This window comes from Electrona antarctica (genome assembly GCF_951216825.1).
Source record: "Electrona antarctica genome assembly, chromosome: 4".
Classification (NCBI taxonomy): domain Eukaryota; kingdom Metazoa; phylum Chordata; class Actinopteri; order Myctophiformes; family Myctophidae; genus Electrona; species Electrona antarctica.
Window position 1 is genome coordinate 19,678,060 of NC_136809.1, and position 19,325 is coordinate 19,697,384.

At 42.2% G+C, this 19,325-nt stretch overlaps 1 protein-coding gene across 4 annotated transcripts; it reads right to left on the reverse strand.

Moving 5' to 3' along the window:
• Window positions 1–4,475: 4,475 nt before the first annotated feature.
• On the reverse strand, window positions 4,476–7,856 carry LOC306921620 (uncharacterized protein). 4 transcript variants are annotated; one of them, XR_013789802.1, is made up of 2 exons: window positions 5,200–7,856; window positions 4,476–4,585 (listed from the first exon to the last, which is right to left on the reverse strand). XR_013789802.1 is itself a non-coding variant. In XM_079498838.1 (2 exons), the coding sequence occupies exon 2, from the start codon at window positions 6,828–6,830 to the stop codon at window positions 5,616–5,618; it is 1,215 nt and encodes a 404-aa protein (XP_079354964.1). In that variant the 5' UTR covers window positions 6,831–7,056; window positions 7,671–7,856; the 3' UTR covers window positions 4,486–5,615. The 4 variants fall into 4 exon arrangements, 2 of the variants coding, with proteins under 2 accessions (XP_079354964.1, XP_079354963.1); XR_013789803.1 differs by having other exon boundaries at window positions 4,486–4,762; window positions 4,796–7,856; XM_079498838.1 differs by having other exon boundaries at window positions 4,486–7,056; window positions 7,671–7,856.
• Window positions 7,857–19,325: the final 11,469 nt, after the last annotated feature.

Genomic DNA, 19,325 nt, shown 5'->3' on the forward strand with positions numbered 1-19,325 from the left:
CTGGATTTGTACAGATTTTTCCATGTGGTCCTTTTTGTACAGTGACACCCATAACAGTAGAATTCTTGAATTAAAATGATAGATCTTTTTAACATTTAAAGAGGTTGAAGTTGGGGTTGATGAGATGGCAGAAATAAAGATAATTCATCGTACTGGTGGACATGAGAAAGGTTACATAATTTGTCTTCTGAAGCCTGAAGATCATGCATAATACTGTACAGATGGCACATTTGTTTGTGTGTTTGTTTTCATTGGGATTCTATGTACACGCATGCACACGTACACACACATGCACACTTCCTACTTCCTAATAATGTGTGTAATTAAAAACCTTATTTCAGTGGGCTGGCTCTCATCCTGTGTGTCCGGACCCCCAGGGTGGGGGTTAAAGATTGTGGGTATTTCCGCCACAGTCTTTAGCTCTATACAAATAGCAGGAGTTGATCATGATGGTATGATATGGTAACTGACTGTCATTCACGAGGAAATAGCAAGAGGAAGATCTCTCACCCGGCCTTCCAGTGCCATCGCCACACAGAAGACGTTATCTATCTTTTGCATCACAGGGCAGAGAGAACTAAACAGACAGCTTTAATTGTCATCTCTACAATCCCTCTGTCTAGCTCTCTCACCCTTTGTTCCACATTTCAAAAAACACTCCAAATAAGAGAAGACAGCAGAGAGACAATTAATGGGTTTTTCCTGAATAAACCCTCAGAGGCGACACATTTGACTTGGCTTTTATTTCCCACCCGTCTTTGTTTTGATGTTTGTCAACCTCAAATGGCTCATTTAACAGGAGTTAAGGATCGGTACTGTGACAAATGTGGCAATGTGACTACAGTGACATTAAAGCCATTTAGAGCCATCGTAGCTATTAGAGCCATTAGCCACAGTGTTGCAGGGAGAGACTTTGACTTTTATCGCTTTTAGTGTAGTGCGCGTGTGTGTGTGTTGCAATACTGGGAATACAGTACCATCACCAACCTCTCTCTCTCTCTCTCTCTCTCTCTCTCTCTCTCTCTCTCTCTCTCTCTCTCCTTTATGTCTCATTTCAATTCAATTCAAAGGAGCTTTATAGGCATGAGAAAACATTATGGTTAGGCTACATTGCTCAAGCAAGCGTCAAAATAAAATAAGAACAACAAGAACAAAGTATGTATAGTTGAACAGAATGGCAGCATAATGGCAGAATACTACATCATCGATCACAGTGTAGTAGTACACAGACGTCTGTAATAGGTTTTGTCGGTAAAGTATGTCTGTACCCTCAAAAGTTCACCATTAACGGCTCAAGCCACTACGTGCATGACATCATGGGACTATCAACAACCTCCAGAACAAATACAACTGGTACATCTGCTGGACGGCAGCACCAACCGTGGATCAAGGCAGGATACAAAATAAAAGTGCACACTAAGACTTCAAAAGCTCCCAATCAAGGCTTCATTGATTAACATAATCTTGCAAACAGCTTGACCAACAACTTGCTGCCAGTAGGCCACATGCCTCCTCTAATTTATTTGAACATATATATTCAAAGGAGCTTTATAGGCATGAGAAAACATTATGTTTAGGCTACATTGCTCAAGCAAGCGTCAAAATAAAATAAGAACAATTTGTATGTATAGTTGGAGAATTGTCACTCACTGGACCCATGGCAGTTTGCATTCTGCCAAAACAGATCCATCGACTTTTCACACCGTCCTCTCTCACCTGGATGACAGGCAGCGGAATGACAAATTCATTTGTTTGTCTCGACTGTCGACACAAAGCTCAGAAATTGATCGATCGTAGTGGATGTAAATATTCTGTGACTACTTGAAAGGTAAGGACAAACGGAAAATCGCTGGCACTGGACGAATTAAATAATGATTTACTCTGGCAGTGAAAGAGTTTTAACAGAGAGATGAAAAGTGAAAGGAGGCAGAGATGACTCACAGCCCACTCCAACTCCACGTGAGGAAGGAGCCCAGTGGGGATCTGACCACATGACCTAGTGGAGGCAGAGAATCCATCCTCTGACTCCACTTCAAAGGGATGGTGGCTTCATTAAACAGCTCCACCAGGAGACATGAGGAAAAACACTACAAAGAGATGGAGGGTGTTTGTCATCATCATGCACAACCATCACGCGCATGTGCATAAACGCACACACGCACACAAAGAAAGGCTTACGTACCCTTATCCCATTCTGGGCGGGAACCCCTTTTGGTGTTCTAACCCTTCTGGACTTATTTGTCTCCACCAGGCCGAAGGCATGGGGAGACTCTATGTTTTGCACTCCGTCCGTATGTGTGTGTGTGTCCATCAGTGTGTCCGTCTGTGGACAGTCATCGCTGGCACTGTTGGCTTGATCGCAGCCAAACTCTGCATGCACTCCCTGGATGCCAGAGCTGAACCTCTGCCCCAATTGTTTTACATGGGCCTGTTATAGTGCCACCAGGAGGACCATTTTTGCACATTTATTAACAGTACACATACAGATTTTGTCCAAACATCATGCAAAATGGTACATAGTCTCTCTATAGCTGGATTTCCATAATCCATCCTGATTGGCTAAAATTGGCTTCCAAAGTTTGCAGGAGTGCTCTGTTTTGAATCAATACCCAGCACAAATGCCATAAAGATATCTCCTATTATATTTATCACTAATGAACATCAGTACTAAGAGACATATTCATGAGTGTGTGAGTGATGGTGTAGTCAGGTCTAATGGTCGGATTCTCAGTACAGAGAATCCAAGTTCAAATCCCTGTTCTCTTAGTTTGTTTCATAATGAAACAAAACAAACAAACAAAAAAAACAAGTGAAGAAAAACAGCTTGACTACTTTAGAAACTTAAAAATAAATATTCAACCATACAGCCTATTTCAAATTAAGACAAGGCAGGAAAGGGCATGAAACATGATGCTCACAGACATATAACCACATTTACCACAGGCCCGGCCTGCATTCAGCCACCACTCGCATCCGTGAAGACAGAAGATCCAGAGGCCCCCAACCCGCCACAAAATGACGAGCTAACAGCCCCCCAGCTCACAACTGGCTACAAACCAGGCATCTGCGACTCTCAATACTTTTATAACAACCTCTACACAAATAAGTCACACAAGTCCATCTTTGTATGAATCTGTCCATTTTCAATTGTAACCTAGCAGTCATTTCCTATACTGTAGATCTGCTTCAGTCTCTGCTTCCATTGGGTTATAGTATGCGTTTTTATCTCCCTCCACTTTACTGTTATCATTTTCTTAGCAATCAGTAAAAGTATCCTATATATCTCTGATCAGTGCCACGCACCACCTCTGGTATAATTTACTCAAGTACATTTTGAATTGCCGGACTTCTGTAACAAAATAGTTCTGTATTTCTAGTACTTTTTTCCACCACTGCACATCGCAGGTTTACAGGTGTAAAACATTCCTGTGAACGTAGGGGTATAAACAGTTTGTGGCTGGAGTGGTGCCTGTCATTAATGAGCTTTTTTTGTACAGTTCCTGGTGGGAGGCACCTCCCACACCTCGGCTGACGGCACCTCCCACACCTCGGCTGACGGCACCTCCCACGCCTTGGCTGACGGCACCACCTGTAGGTATAGGTTGTTCTGTTCGTGGGTGGTGCAGTTTCTATACAATGGAGCTGTAGTAGCCTACATTCTGAGGATGCATCCTAAACATCGCTATTACCATTGGGGTATCCTTCCCGGTGTACAGAATATTAACTATATTTGCTAAGCACACCTTTTCTCTAGAAAAGTCTGCAGCCACTGCCAGCATTTTTACTAATCTTTCACCCACAGAATATTTTGTTCTATAACTAACTATACTAATAACTTTGGGGCGGGCCTGTCTAGAGCTTGAATGGACAGGTATCAGTCAAAAGGGAGACATCGAAGAGGAAGGACGGGTGGGGAGGGATCAACATGGAATGTCAGAACAGGTCAGCTTATATGGAGATCTAAGGGTTTGAGGTTTGATTGATTGATTGAAGAATTTATTAACAGTTTGCAGAATTACAGTACATTTCAAGCACAAACTCAATACAAAGGCTGTTAACTGTGAGTGGACGACCCAATTAAGCATTACACTTGTTTCCAATAGGGTCCACCATGTTCAAATCATCAAAACATTTAGAGACGTACAAATAGACACTTCTATAGACAGAACAGGAATTCATCATAAAGGAGGTAAAAAGGGAAAAGAAACATATACAGTGAGGGGAAAAAAAGGGGTGGGCGGTGGGGGGGATTCACGTTCAGCGCCGTTAATTTGTTTGTTTTCCTTGGAGGAGCTGCGTTGGGTCCCCAAGTCGGCTCCGTGGCCGTACCTTGAGTTGGCTGTGTGGCCGTGACCGTCTCTTGTGTTGTCCTTGCGTTCGTGTTTGAGGGATTCCGATTTTACAGGGGCCAGTTTCGAATTGCAGCCGTCCGTAGGTGTAAAGTTCAACTCAGTTCCACTCCAAAGGACATACAAGGACGCAACTCCAATTTCCAACTCAATCCAATGGTTTTTTATTTTCCAACTTTTACACTCAGTGTTGGCTTCATTGGTGATTGGCTGGTCATTTCAGTTAGGTTGAAAACCTTCGAACACAAGGAAACAAAGATTAACAACATTGCCAAACAACAAATGATAATCCTTTCAAACCAGGTGCTCTTTTTAACCACTTGATTTTAAACATTACATGTATTTTCAAATAATTAAGTCTTGTAAACAGTGTTTTAAGAAGTGTTTAAACAATGAACGCCCAAATTAAATGTCTTAAATTAACTTAGTCAACATTTTAAACAAACATTTCAAATTACTTTACCCTTTAAGCTTGGATAAAGGAATAAGGATTCAAGTTAAGTAAGCATCTAGCATTTTAAATTGAATAAGTAGTTAAAGAAAATAGCTGAACTTTAAGCTTGTAGATCAGCTCTAATTGAACAAGGCATTTTTAAACCTTTAACATTAATTGTCCACATCTTTAGTAGTCTTTCAAATTCTTAAATCATTTTAACATTTATTCTTTTGTAAAGATACGTTTAAACATGTCAAACAGAAATGAAGGCAATACTGCAATATGAATGTGTTCCTTCCCCACTTCAAACGGAAACAGTTTAACCTACTATTCACAATTAGCCTGATTTTAACCACAACTAACAGTACTGCAGTGCATACATAAGTGTAAATAAAACAATACAACATCACCGACCATTGGCGTCTTTGGAGGTAGAACCCAAGAGTAGTCTTTGCTGTTTGCATCCGTTTGTTTTCTGAGAATGAGAACCTCCATTCCTTTTAAGGTGCTCCTAATCAAGTAACGAGCAGCCATCTTGCTGCTGCATTCTGGGAGATGTAGTTTTTTGAGGTCTGGGATGTCATGCTGACCATATTTGTGGTCTCATTTCTGAGTTTTGACTCAACACCTCCCACTTGAGCTCCTGGGTTTCCAAACACAGAGATCACAAGCCTTCACACCTTTGGCTCTGGTTTGGTCCATTTTCTTGAGTCTGGTTCTCTTGAGTCTGAACCTTTTGAGCCTGGTCCTTTTCTTCAGCCTGATCCTTCTCTTCAGCCTGCCCCTTTTGAGCCTGTGAGGAAGAGGTGCACAGTCATGTTTCTCACCAGTCAACCCAGGTCGCTTGGGTAATGGGGCCTCCCACTTCGACTGGTTTGGGGCCTCCCGCTTCTTTGGGCCTCCCACTTCGACTGTTCTGGGGCCTCCCACTTCGACTGGTTTGGGGCCTCCCGCTTCTTTGGGGCCTCCCACTTCGACTGTTCTGGGGCCTGGCACTTCCTCTTCAGCCTCTGCTTGGCAGCTCGATCCCAGGCAGTGACCCTCACCAGCCTGGACAGGCCGATGAATGCTCTCACCTCCACCAGCTCCACGACCCGGCCAGTGTGTTTCCTTCTTGGAGGCCTTACCTCTTTAACTCCACTCTTTTGAGTTTCCTGAGTGGCCAGTAGGTCTTCTGTCTGCTGACTCACCCCTTCTTGAGCTCTTTTCAATGTAGCTGAGAATGCCTCCCCCTGGGGCTTGTCCACACTCTCTCCGGCATGGGCAGCATCCTCTACAGCCGAATCCATAGGCCACTCCTCCACTGGCGACCTCTGGAGCAGTGTAGAATTCTCCTCCATATCTTCAGGAGTGCCCACTCTTCTTATGATGACGGTTCTGTCATCGGTCTGAGTCTCCGTCTCCTCCTGAACCCAGGCTGCCTCGGTTGTTGGACTGGCGTTTGCGATTTCCATCCTCTGTGGAGTGGCAATTTCAGATTTTCTCAATTGAAGCATGTTGTAGGATGAGGTTAGGCCCTCGACTCTTCTGTCCAATTCATCCTTGGATTCCACAGGGATCCAAGTCTCCCATATGGACATGGTTGAGATGGCCTCTTCTATCCACTTATCCAAAATATTGAGATGCACTTCATAGCCATCTAAATAGACACCTTCAACCGGTACATTCTTCGCTGCCTCATCTGCCTCTTCGGCTCTAAGGATTGCCCTTCCAAGTTCCGTCTTGCCATACTTCGACCATAGGATTGGCTGAACAATGTCTATAATTTCTGCCAGCTTTGTTTCAGCTTCTTTTGCAGTGCCTTTGATGTCAGCCTCTTGCTTTTCATTAAGAACTGTTTCTCCATCAGCCTCCAGTCCAATTTTGTAGTAATCATTGGCATGAAGCACTGCACTGAAACAGTCTGAAAGTTTAATAAACTCCTCTCTTAACTCCAACTGAAGCATGCCATCTGCTACCCGTGAAATATAATATGCTTGTTTGGTGAAGCGGCTCTTCGCCGTGGTCCTCTCCTTCTTGAGATCCTTGACCGTCTCTTCAGCCATCTTGATTTCCTTCCACGTCAACAGTATCTGGTCGGAAGCCGTTCATCTCCCTCCAGCTGCTAGCTGTGGTTTTCAACTGTAAAGTTCAACTCAGTTCCACTCCAAAGGACATACAAGGACGCAACTCCAATTTCCAACTCAATCCAATGGTTTTTTATTTTCCAACTTTTACACTCAGTGTTGGCTTCATTGGTGATTGGCTGGTCATTTCAGTTAGGTTGAAAACCTTCGAACACAAGGAAACAAAGATTAACAACATTGCCAAACAACAAATGATAATCCTTTCAAACCAGGTGCTCTTTTTAACCACTTGATTTTAAACATTACATGTATTTTCAAATAATTAAGTCTTGTAAACAGTGTTTTAAGAAGTGTTTAAACAATGAACGCCCAAATTAAATGTCTTAAATTAACTTAGTCAACATTTTAAACAAACATTTCAAATTACTTTACCCTTTAAGCTTGGATAAAGGAATAAGGATTCAAGTTAAGTAAGCATCTAGCATTTTAAATTGAATAAGTAGTTAAAGAAAATAGCTGAACTTTAAGCTTGTAGATCAGCTCTAATTGAACAAGGCATTTTTAAACCTTTAACATTAATTGTCCACATCTTTAGTAGTCTTTCAAATTCTTAAATCATTTTAACATTTATTCTTTTGTAAAGATACTTTTAAACATGTCAAACAGAAATGAAGGCAATACTGCAATATGAATGTGTTCCTTCCCCACTTCAAACGGAAACAGTTTAACATACTATTCACAATTAGCCTGATTTTAACCACAACTAACAGTACTGCAGTGCATACATAAGTGTAAATAAAACAATACAACATCACCGACCATTGGCGTCTTTGGAGGTAGAACCCAAGAGTAGTCTTTGCTGTTTGCATCCGTTTGTTTTCTGAGAATGAGAACCTCCATTCCTTTTAAGGTGCTCCTAATCAAGTAACGAGCAGCCATCTTGCTGCTGCATTCTGGGAGATGTAGTTTTTTGAGGTCTGGGATGTCATGCTGACCATATTTGTGGTCTCATTTCTGAGTTTTGACTCAACAGTAGGTGCCCTTTGAGAGCGGTTTTGAAAGAGTCAAGGGATTCGCATGTCTTAATGACAGTTGGTAGGGCGTTCCACATTTTGGTGGCATAGGAGCGAAAAGAATTTAGTCCCTTGTTTGTGCCGAATCTGGGTTGTACATGGTTCGTTGCACTCCCTCTGGTGTTGTGGGTGTGGACTTCGTTAACATTAAGGAAGTATCTAGACAGGTACATGGGTATCTTGGTGGTGTATCGAATCTTGTGGACCAGACCCATTGCAAGATGCTGTACTCTGTCGTCGACCCTAAGCCATTCCAGCCTGTCGAAGTGGGCAGGGGTGAGGTGGGTTCGGGGGGCTAGGTCAAGTAGGAGCCTGACCAGTTTGTTTTGGGAAGTCTGGAGCCTGGTTTTAAGGGCCTTTGAGGTGCTGTGGTACCAGGAGGTGCATGCATAGTCAAAGAAACCCTGTACAAGGGCTCCTGTTAAGGTCTTCAAGGTGTTTTTGTTGACCAGTGAGGAGATCCTGTAAAGGAATCTTGTTCTATGGTTGACCTTTTTGATTACGTTGGTGGCCATTTTATCACCGGAAAGATTAGCCTCCAGGATGGAACCTAGGTAGGTCAGATGCTGGCCGGCTCCATATGCAGATCTAGGTGATGATCCAGTCTTCTCCATGTATCCAGGGTTTGATGAGGTCAGTGTTGTGATCTTCATATATGGAGACGGCCATATATGGTGGTGTGACGTGTCACGAGGCGTGGTGTCACGAGGCGTGGCCATATCTGTCACGACGCGTGATGTCACAAGGTGTGATGTCACGAAGCGTGACCAACCAACGGACAGGAGACCTACGGTCGCAATAAAGATTAAACTTATGTGGTACCAGAGCCATGTCCAGTGCATGCGTTTATGTGTGCTTGTGTCTGTTTCTGTTTGCTAGACACTGTTAAGTCTGTTATATTAGCCAGCCAACAAGGGAACACATACAGTATGTACCTAATATATGCACACACGCACGCACACACACACATACACACACACACACATGCATGCATGCAGCCATGCACACTCACACGCATGCACATACACGCTTGCACACAAACACACATTCTCGCCACGCTAAGCAGCATAATCCTAATCAGCACATTGGAAGATAAGACAAGTAAACAATAAAATAAAAATTGCCATTTAAGCTCCCCGCTGCCAGAGAACAGAAACAAACCCTGGAATTTAATATTGAATGAAAGCTTTAGTCACACATGATGAACCTGTCTGTTGTTATTCCTTAAAGAAAAGGTTTTCATTTTGAACAAGACGGCTTTTAAAAATCAATGAATATTTTCCACAAATACTAGATTCTTCATGGGTGGGAGGCCGGGTAGGGAGGGTGATCTTAGTCGTTTAGCAGTGGTGGAAAAAGTATTCACATCTTTTACTTAAGTAAAAGTATCAATACAATTTGTATTTAAAGTACCAAAAGCAAAAGTACCCATTTTACTGCGCACTATACCACTGTGTATCCGTCTAACAAATATTTTCAATAATTTCCCACATTGTCCATGCAATTAAGTTCCAGCCTGTTAAGTTTCGCCTAGACTTGTTTTAATGGAGGCCAATAAAAGTATAAACAGCTGCTAAAAAATATCTCAATCTGGTAATACCTGCTATGAATAAACTTAGAAAGTCACCTTGAACACATGTAGTAAACTGGAAGAGTGAAAACATCAATTGTGTTTCTCTTGTACAATCAAGATACAATGGTTATATTTCAATTTACAGTTATTTACAGGTACAGTTACAGGTATTTCGGAGATGCTCTTATCCAGAGTGACTTGGAAATGGTATGAATCCTATACTCGACAATGATCATGTCAAAATAATTCAATTTACTAAAACAATTTAGGACTATAACGTATACCTGCTGTAGGTTGTAACTTTACATCTGTGCCCATTCATTCTACTGTATTTCAGGGATTCATGTACAGTATGCATGTATGTTCTGTGCGGTATATGTGGGCTAATCTCTTTCACTTTCTCTGCAACGCACAAACATGCAGACACATGGAATCTCAAGTAATTAACCTTTTAATGCTTAAGAACAAATCGCTTAATAACATCACAGATTACAGGTAGAATTGATATTTGAGACCTTTACACTGTCTGGACCTCTATGATCCCCCAGACTTGGAAAGAATTGATTTTCAGCACAGGGACGGTGAGGGACCCATGGGTTTTTATGATCATTTTCACATTGCTCCCTCAGCAGATTGATGAATTGGGGTCCAGGGACATTAAAAGTATTAATTGTACTTTAAATCGGCTTGGCCGTTAAATTGAAATCAAGCATGAGCTGTTGATTCGGTACCTTTTTTTCCCCATGCCTGTGTGGGTCAATGATACATTGATTGTTGCACTTTTGCATTCACACTTTATTATTCATTGTATTCTGCTAGGATTCCAATTCAGAGCATCCTCAGAGGCAAGGAGGCAACCAGGTGCTCAGGAGGTGTGTAGGTATAAAGAATGTATAAAAATGGTAAAAAGGTGCTCCTGGGATCAATCGGGATAACAACACGATAAAGAGAAAAGAGGAGATCCGGGCACACTTGATGTCAGAAGGAGGAAATATTTTATTAAACCGACATGTTTCGACCTGTTACGGTCTTCATCAGGGCTAACAATACACAAAGCAACAAACTCATTAAATAGGGCTGGAACCAGGTGGGGACCAGTCCAGTAATTACAATTAACCACTTAGAAAATGATCACGTGGTTCAGCTCATTACAACGTTGTTACAATAGGAACAATCAGGCAATCATTAAGTAGAAAAAAAGGAAAAAGAAACAAGTGAAAAAAAGGAACCAATACAAGAAAAAGTACACTTAAAGCTATATACATACATTAGGAGGCTACACCATTAAAAACAAATATAGATGCAAAAATAATCTATAGAATATAAAATGTATACCGGAGGACACAGACAATAGTAAATTAAGCACAGGTCAATAAAGAGCCCAAATTGACCTATAAGAAACACATGAAGTCTATGTCCTCATTCAGGCCAGGCGGGGTAATTGCATCCAGGGTGTGAATCCAGAAAGTTTCTCTCTGGTTCAGTCTCCTGATGCGATCACCCCCCCTGGTGAGAGGTTTTATGTATTCAATACCAGTGATTCTCAACAAAGTGTCATTATTGTCATGACAGTGACTAAAATGTCTGGCTATAGGGTAATTAGAATTATTAATACGAATGGCATATTTATGCTCAGCCAGGCGGTCTCTTAAGCGGCGCTTGGTTCTGCCTATATAAAACACATCAGGACAAGGACATGTGAGACGATAGACCACATGTGTGGTACTACAATTAATGAAATCATTGATTTTATATATCTTCTGTGTTTTGAGGTCTGAAAAGGTTTTTGCCTGAAGTACATTAGAACAATGAGGACAATTCATACATTTATAGGTCCCTATGGGTTTGTGAAGCCAAGATGTCTTATTATCAGGAGGAAGATAACTGTGAACCAATTTGTCCCTTATTGTGGGAGCTCTCCTAAAAGAAAAGATGGGAGGTTCAGGAAACACACTGCGGAGGGATGGGTCACTTTCTATAATAGCCCAGTTAGATCTGATGATGTTTTGTATACGTGAGGCCGCAGTGCTGTATTGGGAGACAAAAAAGGGGCGGGGTTGACTATGGTTAGTGCGCTTCCTTTTTACCAGAAGCTCAGGACGGTTTATTTCAAGTGCCTTATTACGTGCACACGAAATATTGGTGGGTTTATAGCCCCTCTCCCTAAAGCGGTTGCCCATATCTGCTGCCTTAGTATCAAAATCGCTGTCACAAATACGGCGCAATCTTTGAAATTGGCCAAAAGGGATATTTTTAATTAGGTGTGGCGGGTGGAAAGAATCCGCTCTTAACAGTGTGTTCCTTGAAATCTCCTTCCTATAAATCGTTGTGTGAAGGTTCCCCAAGTCATCTTTGTAGATGGTCAAATCAAGGAAATTAATGGTCTGCTGCGAGTATTCAATAGTGAGTCTGATGTTTTCATTCAAAGAATTTAAATAAGTATGGAATTGTAGGAGTTGTGTCTCAGACCCACTAAACACCAGCAGCAAATCATCAATGTAACGACCGTACCAAGTAATATATTGAAACCAAGGATTAATAGGATTTAGCACAAACATCTCCTCCCAATGGCCCAGGTAAAGACAAGCATAGTTAGGAGAGAAGCAGGAACCCATCGGTACACCGATAATTTGTTTGTACACTTCATCAGTAAACAAGAAAACATTATTATGAATAATCCATTCAGTTAACATAAGGATAAACTCAGTAGGAGGTGAAGTCTCTCTGTCGGAGAGAAAATGTTTCAAAGCATGTAAACCTTCCTTGTGATCGATGTTAGTGTACAGTGACTCCACATCCATGGTGACTAGAAGTTGTGACTTACAATTACCCAGGCTAGCAATTTTATTCAACACATCGGTTGTGTCCTCAATAAATGAAGGAAGCTTCTTATTAAAAGGCTTAATATAAAAGTCAATAAATTTAGAAGCAGGTTCACTCAAAGTACCGTTGCCTGATATAATCGGGCGGCCAGGAGGATTATCAAACGGTTGTTTGTGAATTTTAGGAAGTAAATAAAAAGAAGCGGTCATAGGACACTCAACCGAGAGGTATTTAAATTCTTGTTCAGAGATCCAATTGGACTCCCTGGCGTTAGTTAAGAGAGCCCGGAATTCTGACATCATGTTGCCTAGGGGGTTGTTAGGAAGTTTAATATAATGTTTAGAATTCAACTGTCGTTTCGCCTCAATGATATATTGCTCTTTGGACAGAACAACAACAGCGCCACCCTTGTCCGCGGGTCGAACAATGATATACTCATTCTTAGATAGTTCATTAAGAGCTAAGCGCTCCTTGTGTGTCAAATTGTTTTTGGGTTTAATACCCGAGTCATATGTGTCACCAAACAGATTGTCAATGTCATGATCAACTTTCCTGGTGAATGCAATGAGAGAGGGATTAGAAACCAAGGGAGTGAACCGGGATTTAGGTTTAAATATAGACGAGGGGACAGGTGGCAATTCAGTGTCTGTCTGGGTTGTGCCAGAATCAGAACTCGAAACGGGACTTGTAACAGGGGTCGGGTTCGGGAAACGGTGGGTATGTTCAGATTGGTGGTGATGCCATGTCTTTAGATGTAAATTCCGATAAAAGCGGAATAGATCTATCCTGGTATCAAACAAAGTTGTATTATACGTGGGGGAAAAAGACATACCTTTCGCTAGCACACTCAATTGATCACTGCTTAGGCTAACACCAGATAGATTAACTACCGATAGTGTTTCCTCGGCTGGCTGCGTAGAGTTGTTTGTCGTATCGCCGTCCGTAGGGATGGGCGCTGCGGCTGGGCCTGGGCGCCGCCTCCTCCGACCCCTGCGTGTGCGTCGGTGTCTGGGATGGCTGTCGAGGTTGTGCTCAGGGACAGGGTAGGCCACCCTGGGTCTAAAAAATTGCCACGGTCGGTAAGCAGATTGGAAACTGACTCCTCTTCATCTCCACTACTGGCGATGTTGAAAGAGACGCTCCTGTCTGACCCGGCCCTGGAACGGTGTTGTTGATTCTTATTATGGTGCGGCGTGCGTGGGGTCCGTGGTGGCTGCACCCACTTGTAGACCCGGTCCAGTTGGTAGTCCTCCAAATCCCTTCTGAATTTATCCACCTTCGAATCCTTCACTTCAACCTCCAATTTGCGAATCTCAGCCCGGATTTTATCATCAAAAGGAACCCGTAGATCCGGTGCTATAGTGATGGACGATTCGAGGTTTGCGATCCTGTCCTTAAGTTCATCCCGCTGTTTCTTGTATTCCTCAATCAATAACAGCATTAAGTCCATGGAACATTTATTAAGGATAGCCTCCCATTTAGCCTTAAAGCTGGCATCGGGAGTGGCAGCAGGGAACTTTTTGATGCGTAGTCCCCTGGGGATGCGTCCCTCTCTCCAGTAGTCGGAGAAAGACACAATCTCCCACTTAAGTTTCATGTCCTTTTCCAAAAGTTTTCGTAAATCATGTTCGGTCTTTTTTAGATCAAACGAGGTGCTCACGTCTTCAGGGGTTATGAGGGAATCTGTTACAATGATGCTTCTTCCCTCCTCATTGGAATACGAATGAGATTGCATAATGAAGAGTCGAAACAGATAAAGTCTCCAAACACAAAATAGAATGTGGAGCAACAAACTTGGTTGAGGACAGGTCCCGGTTCTGTCCACTGGTAACAAGGCAGAGGCAAGGAGGCAACCAGGTGCTCAGGAGGTGTGTAGGTATAAAGAATGTATAAAAATGGTAAAAAGGTGCTCCTGGGATCAATCGGGATAACAACACGATAAAGAGAAAAGAGGAGATCCGGGCACACTTGATGTCAGAAGGAGGAAATATTTTATTAAACCGACATGTTTCGACCTGTTACGGTCTTCATCAGGGCTAACAATACACAAAGCAACAAACTCATTAAATAGGGCTGGAACCAGGTGGGGACCAGTCCAGTAATTACAATTAACCACTTAGAAAATGATCACGTGGTTCAGCTCATTACAACGTTGTTACAATAGGAACAATCAGGCAATCATTAAGTAGAAAAAAAGGAAAAAGAAACAAGTGAAAAAAAGGAACCAATACAAGAAAAAGTACACTTAAAGCTATATACATACATTAGGAGGCTACACCATTAAAAACAAATATAGATGCAAAAATAATCTATAGAATATAAAATGTATACCGGAGGACACAGACAATAGTAAATTAAGCACAGGTCAATAAAGAGCCCAAATTGACCTATAAGAAACACATGAAGTCTATGTCCTCATTCAGGCCAGGCGGGGTAATTGCATCCAGGGTGTGAATCCAGAAAGTTTCTCTCTGGTTCAGTCTCCTGATGCGATCACCCCCCCTGGTGAGAGGTTTTATGTATTCAATACCAGTGATTCTCAACAAAGTGTCATTATTGTCATGACAGTGACTAAAATGTCTGGCTATAGGGTAATTAGAATTATTAATACGAATGGCATATTTATGCTCAGCCAAGCGGTCTCTTAAGCGGCGCTTGGTTCTGCCTATATAAAACACATCAGGACAAGGACATGTGAGACGATAGACCACATGTGTGGTACTACAATTAATGAAATCATTGATTTTATATATCTTCTGTGTTTTGAGGTCTGAAAAGGTTTTTGCCTGAAGTACATTAGAACAATGAGGACAATTCATACATTTATAGGTCCCTATGGGTTTGTGAAGCCAAGATGTCTTATTATCAGGAGGAAGATAACTGTGAACCAATTTGTCCCTTATTGTGGGAGCTCTCCTAAAAGAAAAGATGGGAGGTTCAGGAAACACACTGCGGAGGGATGGGTCACTTTCTATAATAGCCCAGTTAGATCTGATGATGTTTTGTATACGTGAGGCCGCAGTGCTGTATTGGGAGACAAAAAAGGGGCGGGGTTGACTATGGTTAGTGCGCTTCCTTTTTACCAGAAGCTCAGGACGGTTTATTTCAAGTGCCTTATTACGTGCACACGAAATATTGGTGGGTTTATAGCCCCTCTCCCTAAAGCGGTTGCCCATATCTGCTGCCTTAGTATCAAAATCGCTGTCACAAATACGGCGCAATCTTTGAAATTGGCCAAAAGGGATATTTTTAATTAGGTGTGGCGGGTGGAAAGAATCCGCTCTTAACAGTGTGTTCCTTGAAATCTCCTTCCTATAAATCGTTGTGTGAAGGTTCCCCAAGTCATCTTTGTAGATGGTCAAATCAAGGAAATTAATGGTCTGCTGCGAGTATTCAATAGTGAGTCTGATGTTTTCATTCAAAGAATTTAAATAAGTATGGAATTGTAGGAGTTGTGTCTCAGACCCACTAAACACCAGCAGCAAATCATCAATGTAACGACCGTACCAAGTAATATATTGAAACCAAGGATTAATAGGATTTAGCACAAACATCTCCTCCCAATGGCCCAGGTAAAGACAAGCATAGTTAGGAGAGAAGCAGGAACCCATCGGTACACCGATAATTTGTTTGTACACTTCATCAGTAAACAAGAAAACATTATTATGAATAATCCATTCAGTTAACATAAGGATAAACTCAGTAGGAGGTGAAGTCTCTCTGTCGGAGAGAAAATGTTTCAAAGCATGTAAACCTTCCTTGTGATCGATGTTAGTGTACAGTGACTCCACATCCATGGTGACTAGAAGTTGTGACTTACAATTACCCAGGCTAGCAATTTTATTCAACACATCGGTTGTGTCCTCAATAAATGAAGGAAGCTTCTTATTAAAAGGCTTAATATAAAAGTCAATAAATTTAGAAGCAGGTTCACTCAAAGTACCGTTGCCTGATATAATCGGGCGGCCAGGAGGATTATCAAACGGTTGTTTGTGAATTTTAGGAAGTAAATAAAAAGAAGCGGTCATAGGACACTCAACCGAGAGGTATTTAAATTCTTGTTCAGAGATCCAATTGGACTCCCTGGCGTTAGTTAAGAGAGCCCGGAATTCTGACATCATGTTGCCTAGGGGGTTGTTAGGAAGTTTAATATAATGTTTAGAATTCAACTGTCGTTTCGCCTCAATGATATATTGCTCTTTGGACAGAACAACAACAGCGCCACCCTTGTCCGCGGGTCGAACAATGATATACTCATTCTTAGATAGTTCATTAAGAGCTAAGCGCTCCTTGTGTGTCAAATTGTTTTTGGGTTTAATACCCGAGTCATATGTGTCACCAAACAGATTGTCAATGTCATGATCAACTTTCCTGGTGAATGCAATGAGAGAGGGATTAGAAACCAAGGGAGTGAACCGGGATTTAGGTTTAAATATAGACGAGGGGACAGGTGGCAATTCAGTGTCTGTCTGGGTTGTGCCAGAATCAGAACTCGAAACGGGACTTGTAACAGGGGTCGGGTTCGGGAAACGGTGGGTATGTTCAGATTGGTGGTGATGCCATGTCTTTAGATGTAAATTCCGATAAAAGCGGAATAGATCTATCCTGGTATCAAACAAAGTTGTATTATACGTGGGGGAAAAAGACATACCTTTCGCTAGCACACTCAACACACTGTTAAGAGCGGATTCTTTCCACCCGCCACACCTAATTAAAAATATCCCTTTTGGCCAATTTCAAAGATTGCGCCGTATTTGTGACAGCGATTTTGATACTAAGGCAGCAGATATGGGCAACCGCTTTAGGGAGAGGGGCTATAAACCCACCAATATTTCGTGTGCACGTAATAAGGCACTTGAAATAAACCGTCCTGAGCTTCTGGTAAAAAGGAAGCGCACTAACCATAGTCAACCCCGCCCCTTTTTTGTCTCCCAATACAGCACTGCGGCCTCACGTATACAAAACATCATCAGATCTAACTGGGCTATTATAGAAAGTGACCCATCCCTCCGCAGTGTGTTTCCTGAACCTCCCATCTTTTCTTTTAGGAGAGCTCCCACAATAAGGGACAAATTGGTTCACAGTTATCTTCCTCCTGATAATAAGACATCTTGGCTTCACAAACCCATAGGGACCTATAAATGTATGAATTGTCCTCATTGTTCTAATGTACTTCAGGCAAAAACCTTTTCAGACCTCAAAACACAGAAGATATATAAAATCAATGATTTCATTAATTGTAGTACCACACATGTGGTCTATCGTCTCACATGTCCTTGTCCTGATGTGTTTTATATAGGCAGAACCAAGCGCCGCTTAAGAGACCGCCTGGCTGAGCATAAATATGCCATTCGTATTAATAATTCTAATTACCCTATAGCCAGACATTTTAGTCACTGTCATGACAATAATGACACTTTGTTGAGAATCACTGGTATTGAATACATAAAACCTCTCACCAGGGGGGGTGATCGCATCAGGAGACTGAACCAGAGAGAAACTTTCTGGATTCACACCCTGGATGCAATTACCCCGCCTGGCCTGAATGAGGACATAGACTTCATGTGTTTCTTATAGGTCAATTTGGGCTCTTTATTGACCTGTGCTTAATTTACTATTGTCTGTGTCCTCCGGTATACATTTTATATTCTATAGATTATTTTTGCATCTATATTTGTTTTTAATGGTGTAGCCTCCTAATGTATGTATATAGCTTTAAGTGTACTTTTTCTTGTATTGGTTCCTTTTTTTCACTTGTTTCTTTTTCCTTTTTTTCTACTTAATGATTGCCTGATTGTTCCTATTGTAACAACGTTGTAATGAGCTGAACCACGTGATCATTTTCTAAGTGGTTAATTGTAATTACTGGACTGGTCCCCACCTGGTTCCAGCCCTATTTAATGAGTTTGTTGCTTTGTGTATTGTTAGCCCTGATGAAGACCGTAACAGGTCGAAACATGTCGGTTTAATAAAATATTTCCTCCTTCTGACATCAAGTGTGCCCGGATCTCCTCTTTTCTCTTTATCGTGTTGTTATCCCGATTGATCCCAGGAGCACCTTTTTACCATTTTTATACATTCTTTATACCTACACACCTCCTGAGCACCTGGTTGCCTCCTTGCCTCTGCCTTGTTACCAGTGGACAGAACCGGGACCTGTCCTCAACCAAGTTTGTTGCTCCACATTCTATTTTGTGTTTGGAGACTTTATCTGTTTCGACTCTTCATTATGCAATCTCATTCGTATTCCAATGAGGAGGGAAGAAGCATCATTGTAACAGATTCCCTCATAACCCCTGAAGACGTGAGCACCTCGTTTGATCTAAAAAAGACCGAACATGATTTACGAAAACTTTTGGAAAAGGACATGAAACTTAAGTGGGAGATTGTGTCTTTCTCCGACTACTGGAGAGAGGGACGCATCCCCAGGGGACTACGCATCAAAAAGTTCCCTGCTGCCACTCCCGATGCCAGCTTTAAGGCTAAATGGGAGGCTATCCTTAATAAATGTTCCATGGACTTAATGCTGTTATTGATTGAGGAATACAAGAAACAGCGGGATGAACTTAAGGACAGGATCGCAAACCTCGAATCGTCCATCACTATAGCACCGGATCTACGGGTTCCTTTTGATGATAAAATCCGGGCTGAGATTCGCAAATTGGAGGTTGAAGTGAAGGATTCGAAGGTGGATAAATTCAGAAGGGATTTGGAGGACTACCAACTGGACCGGGTCTACAAGTGGGTGCAGCCACCACGGACCCCACGCACGCCGCACCATAATAAGAATCAACAACACCGTTCCAGGGCCGGGTCAGACAGGAGCGTCTCTTTCAACATCGCCAGTAGTGGAGATGAAGAGGAGTCAGTTTCCAATCTGCTTACCGACCGTGGCAATTTTTTAGACCCAGGGTGGCCTACCCTGTCCCTGAGCACAACCTCGACAGCCATCCCAGACACCGACGCACACGCAGGGGTCGGAGGAGGCGGCGCCCAGGCCCAGCC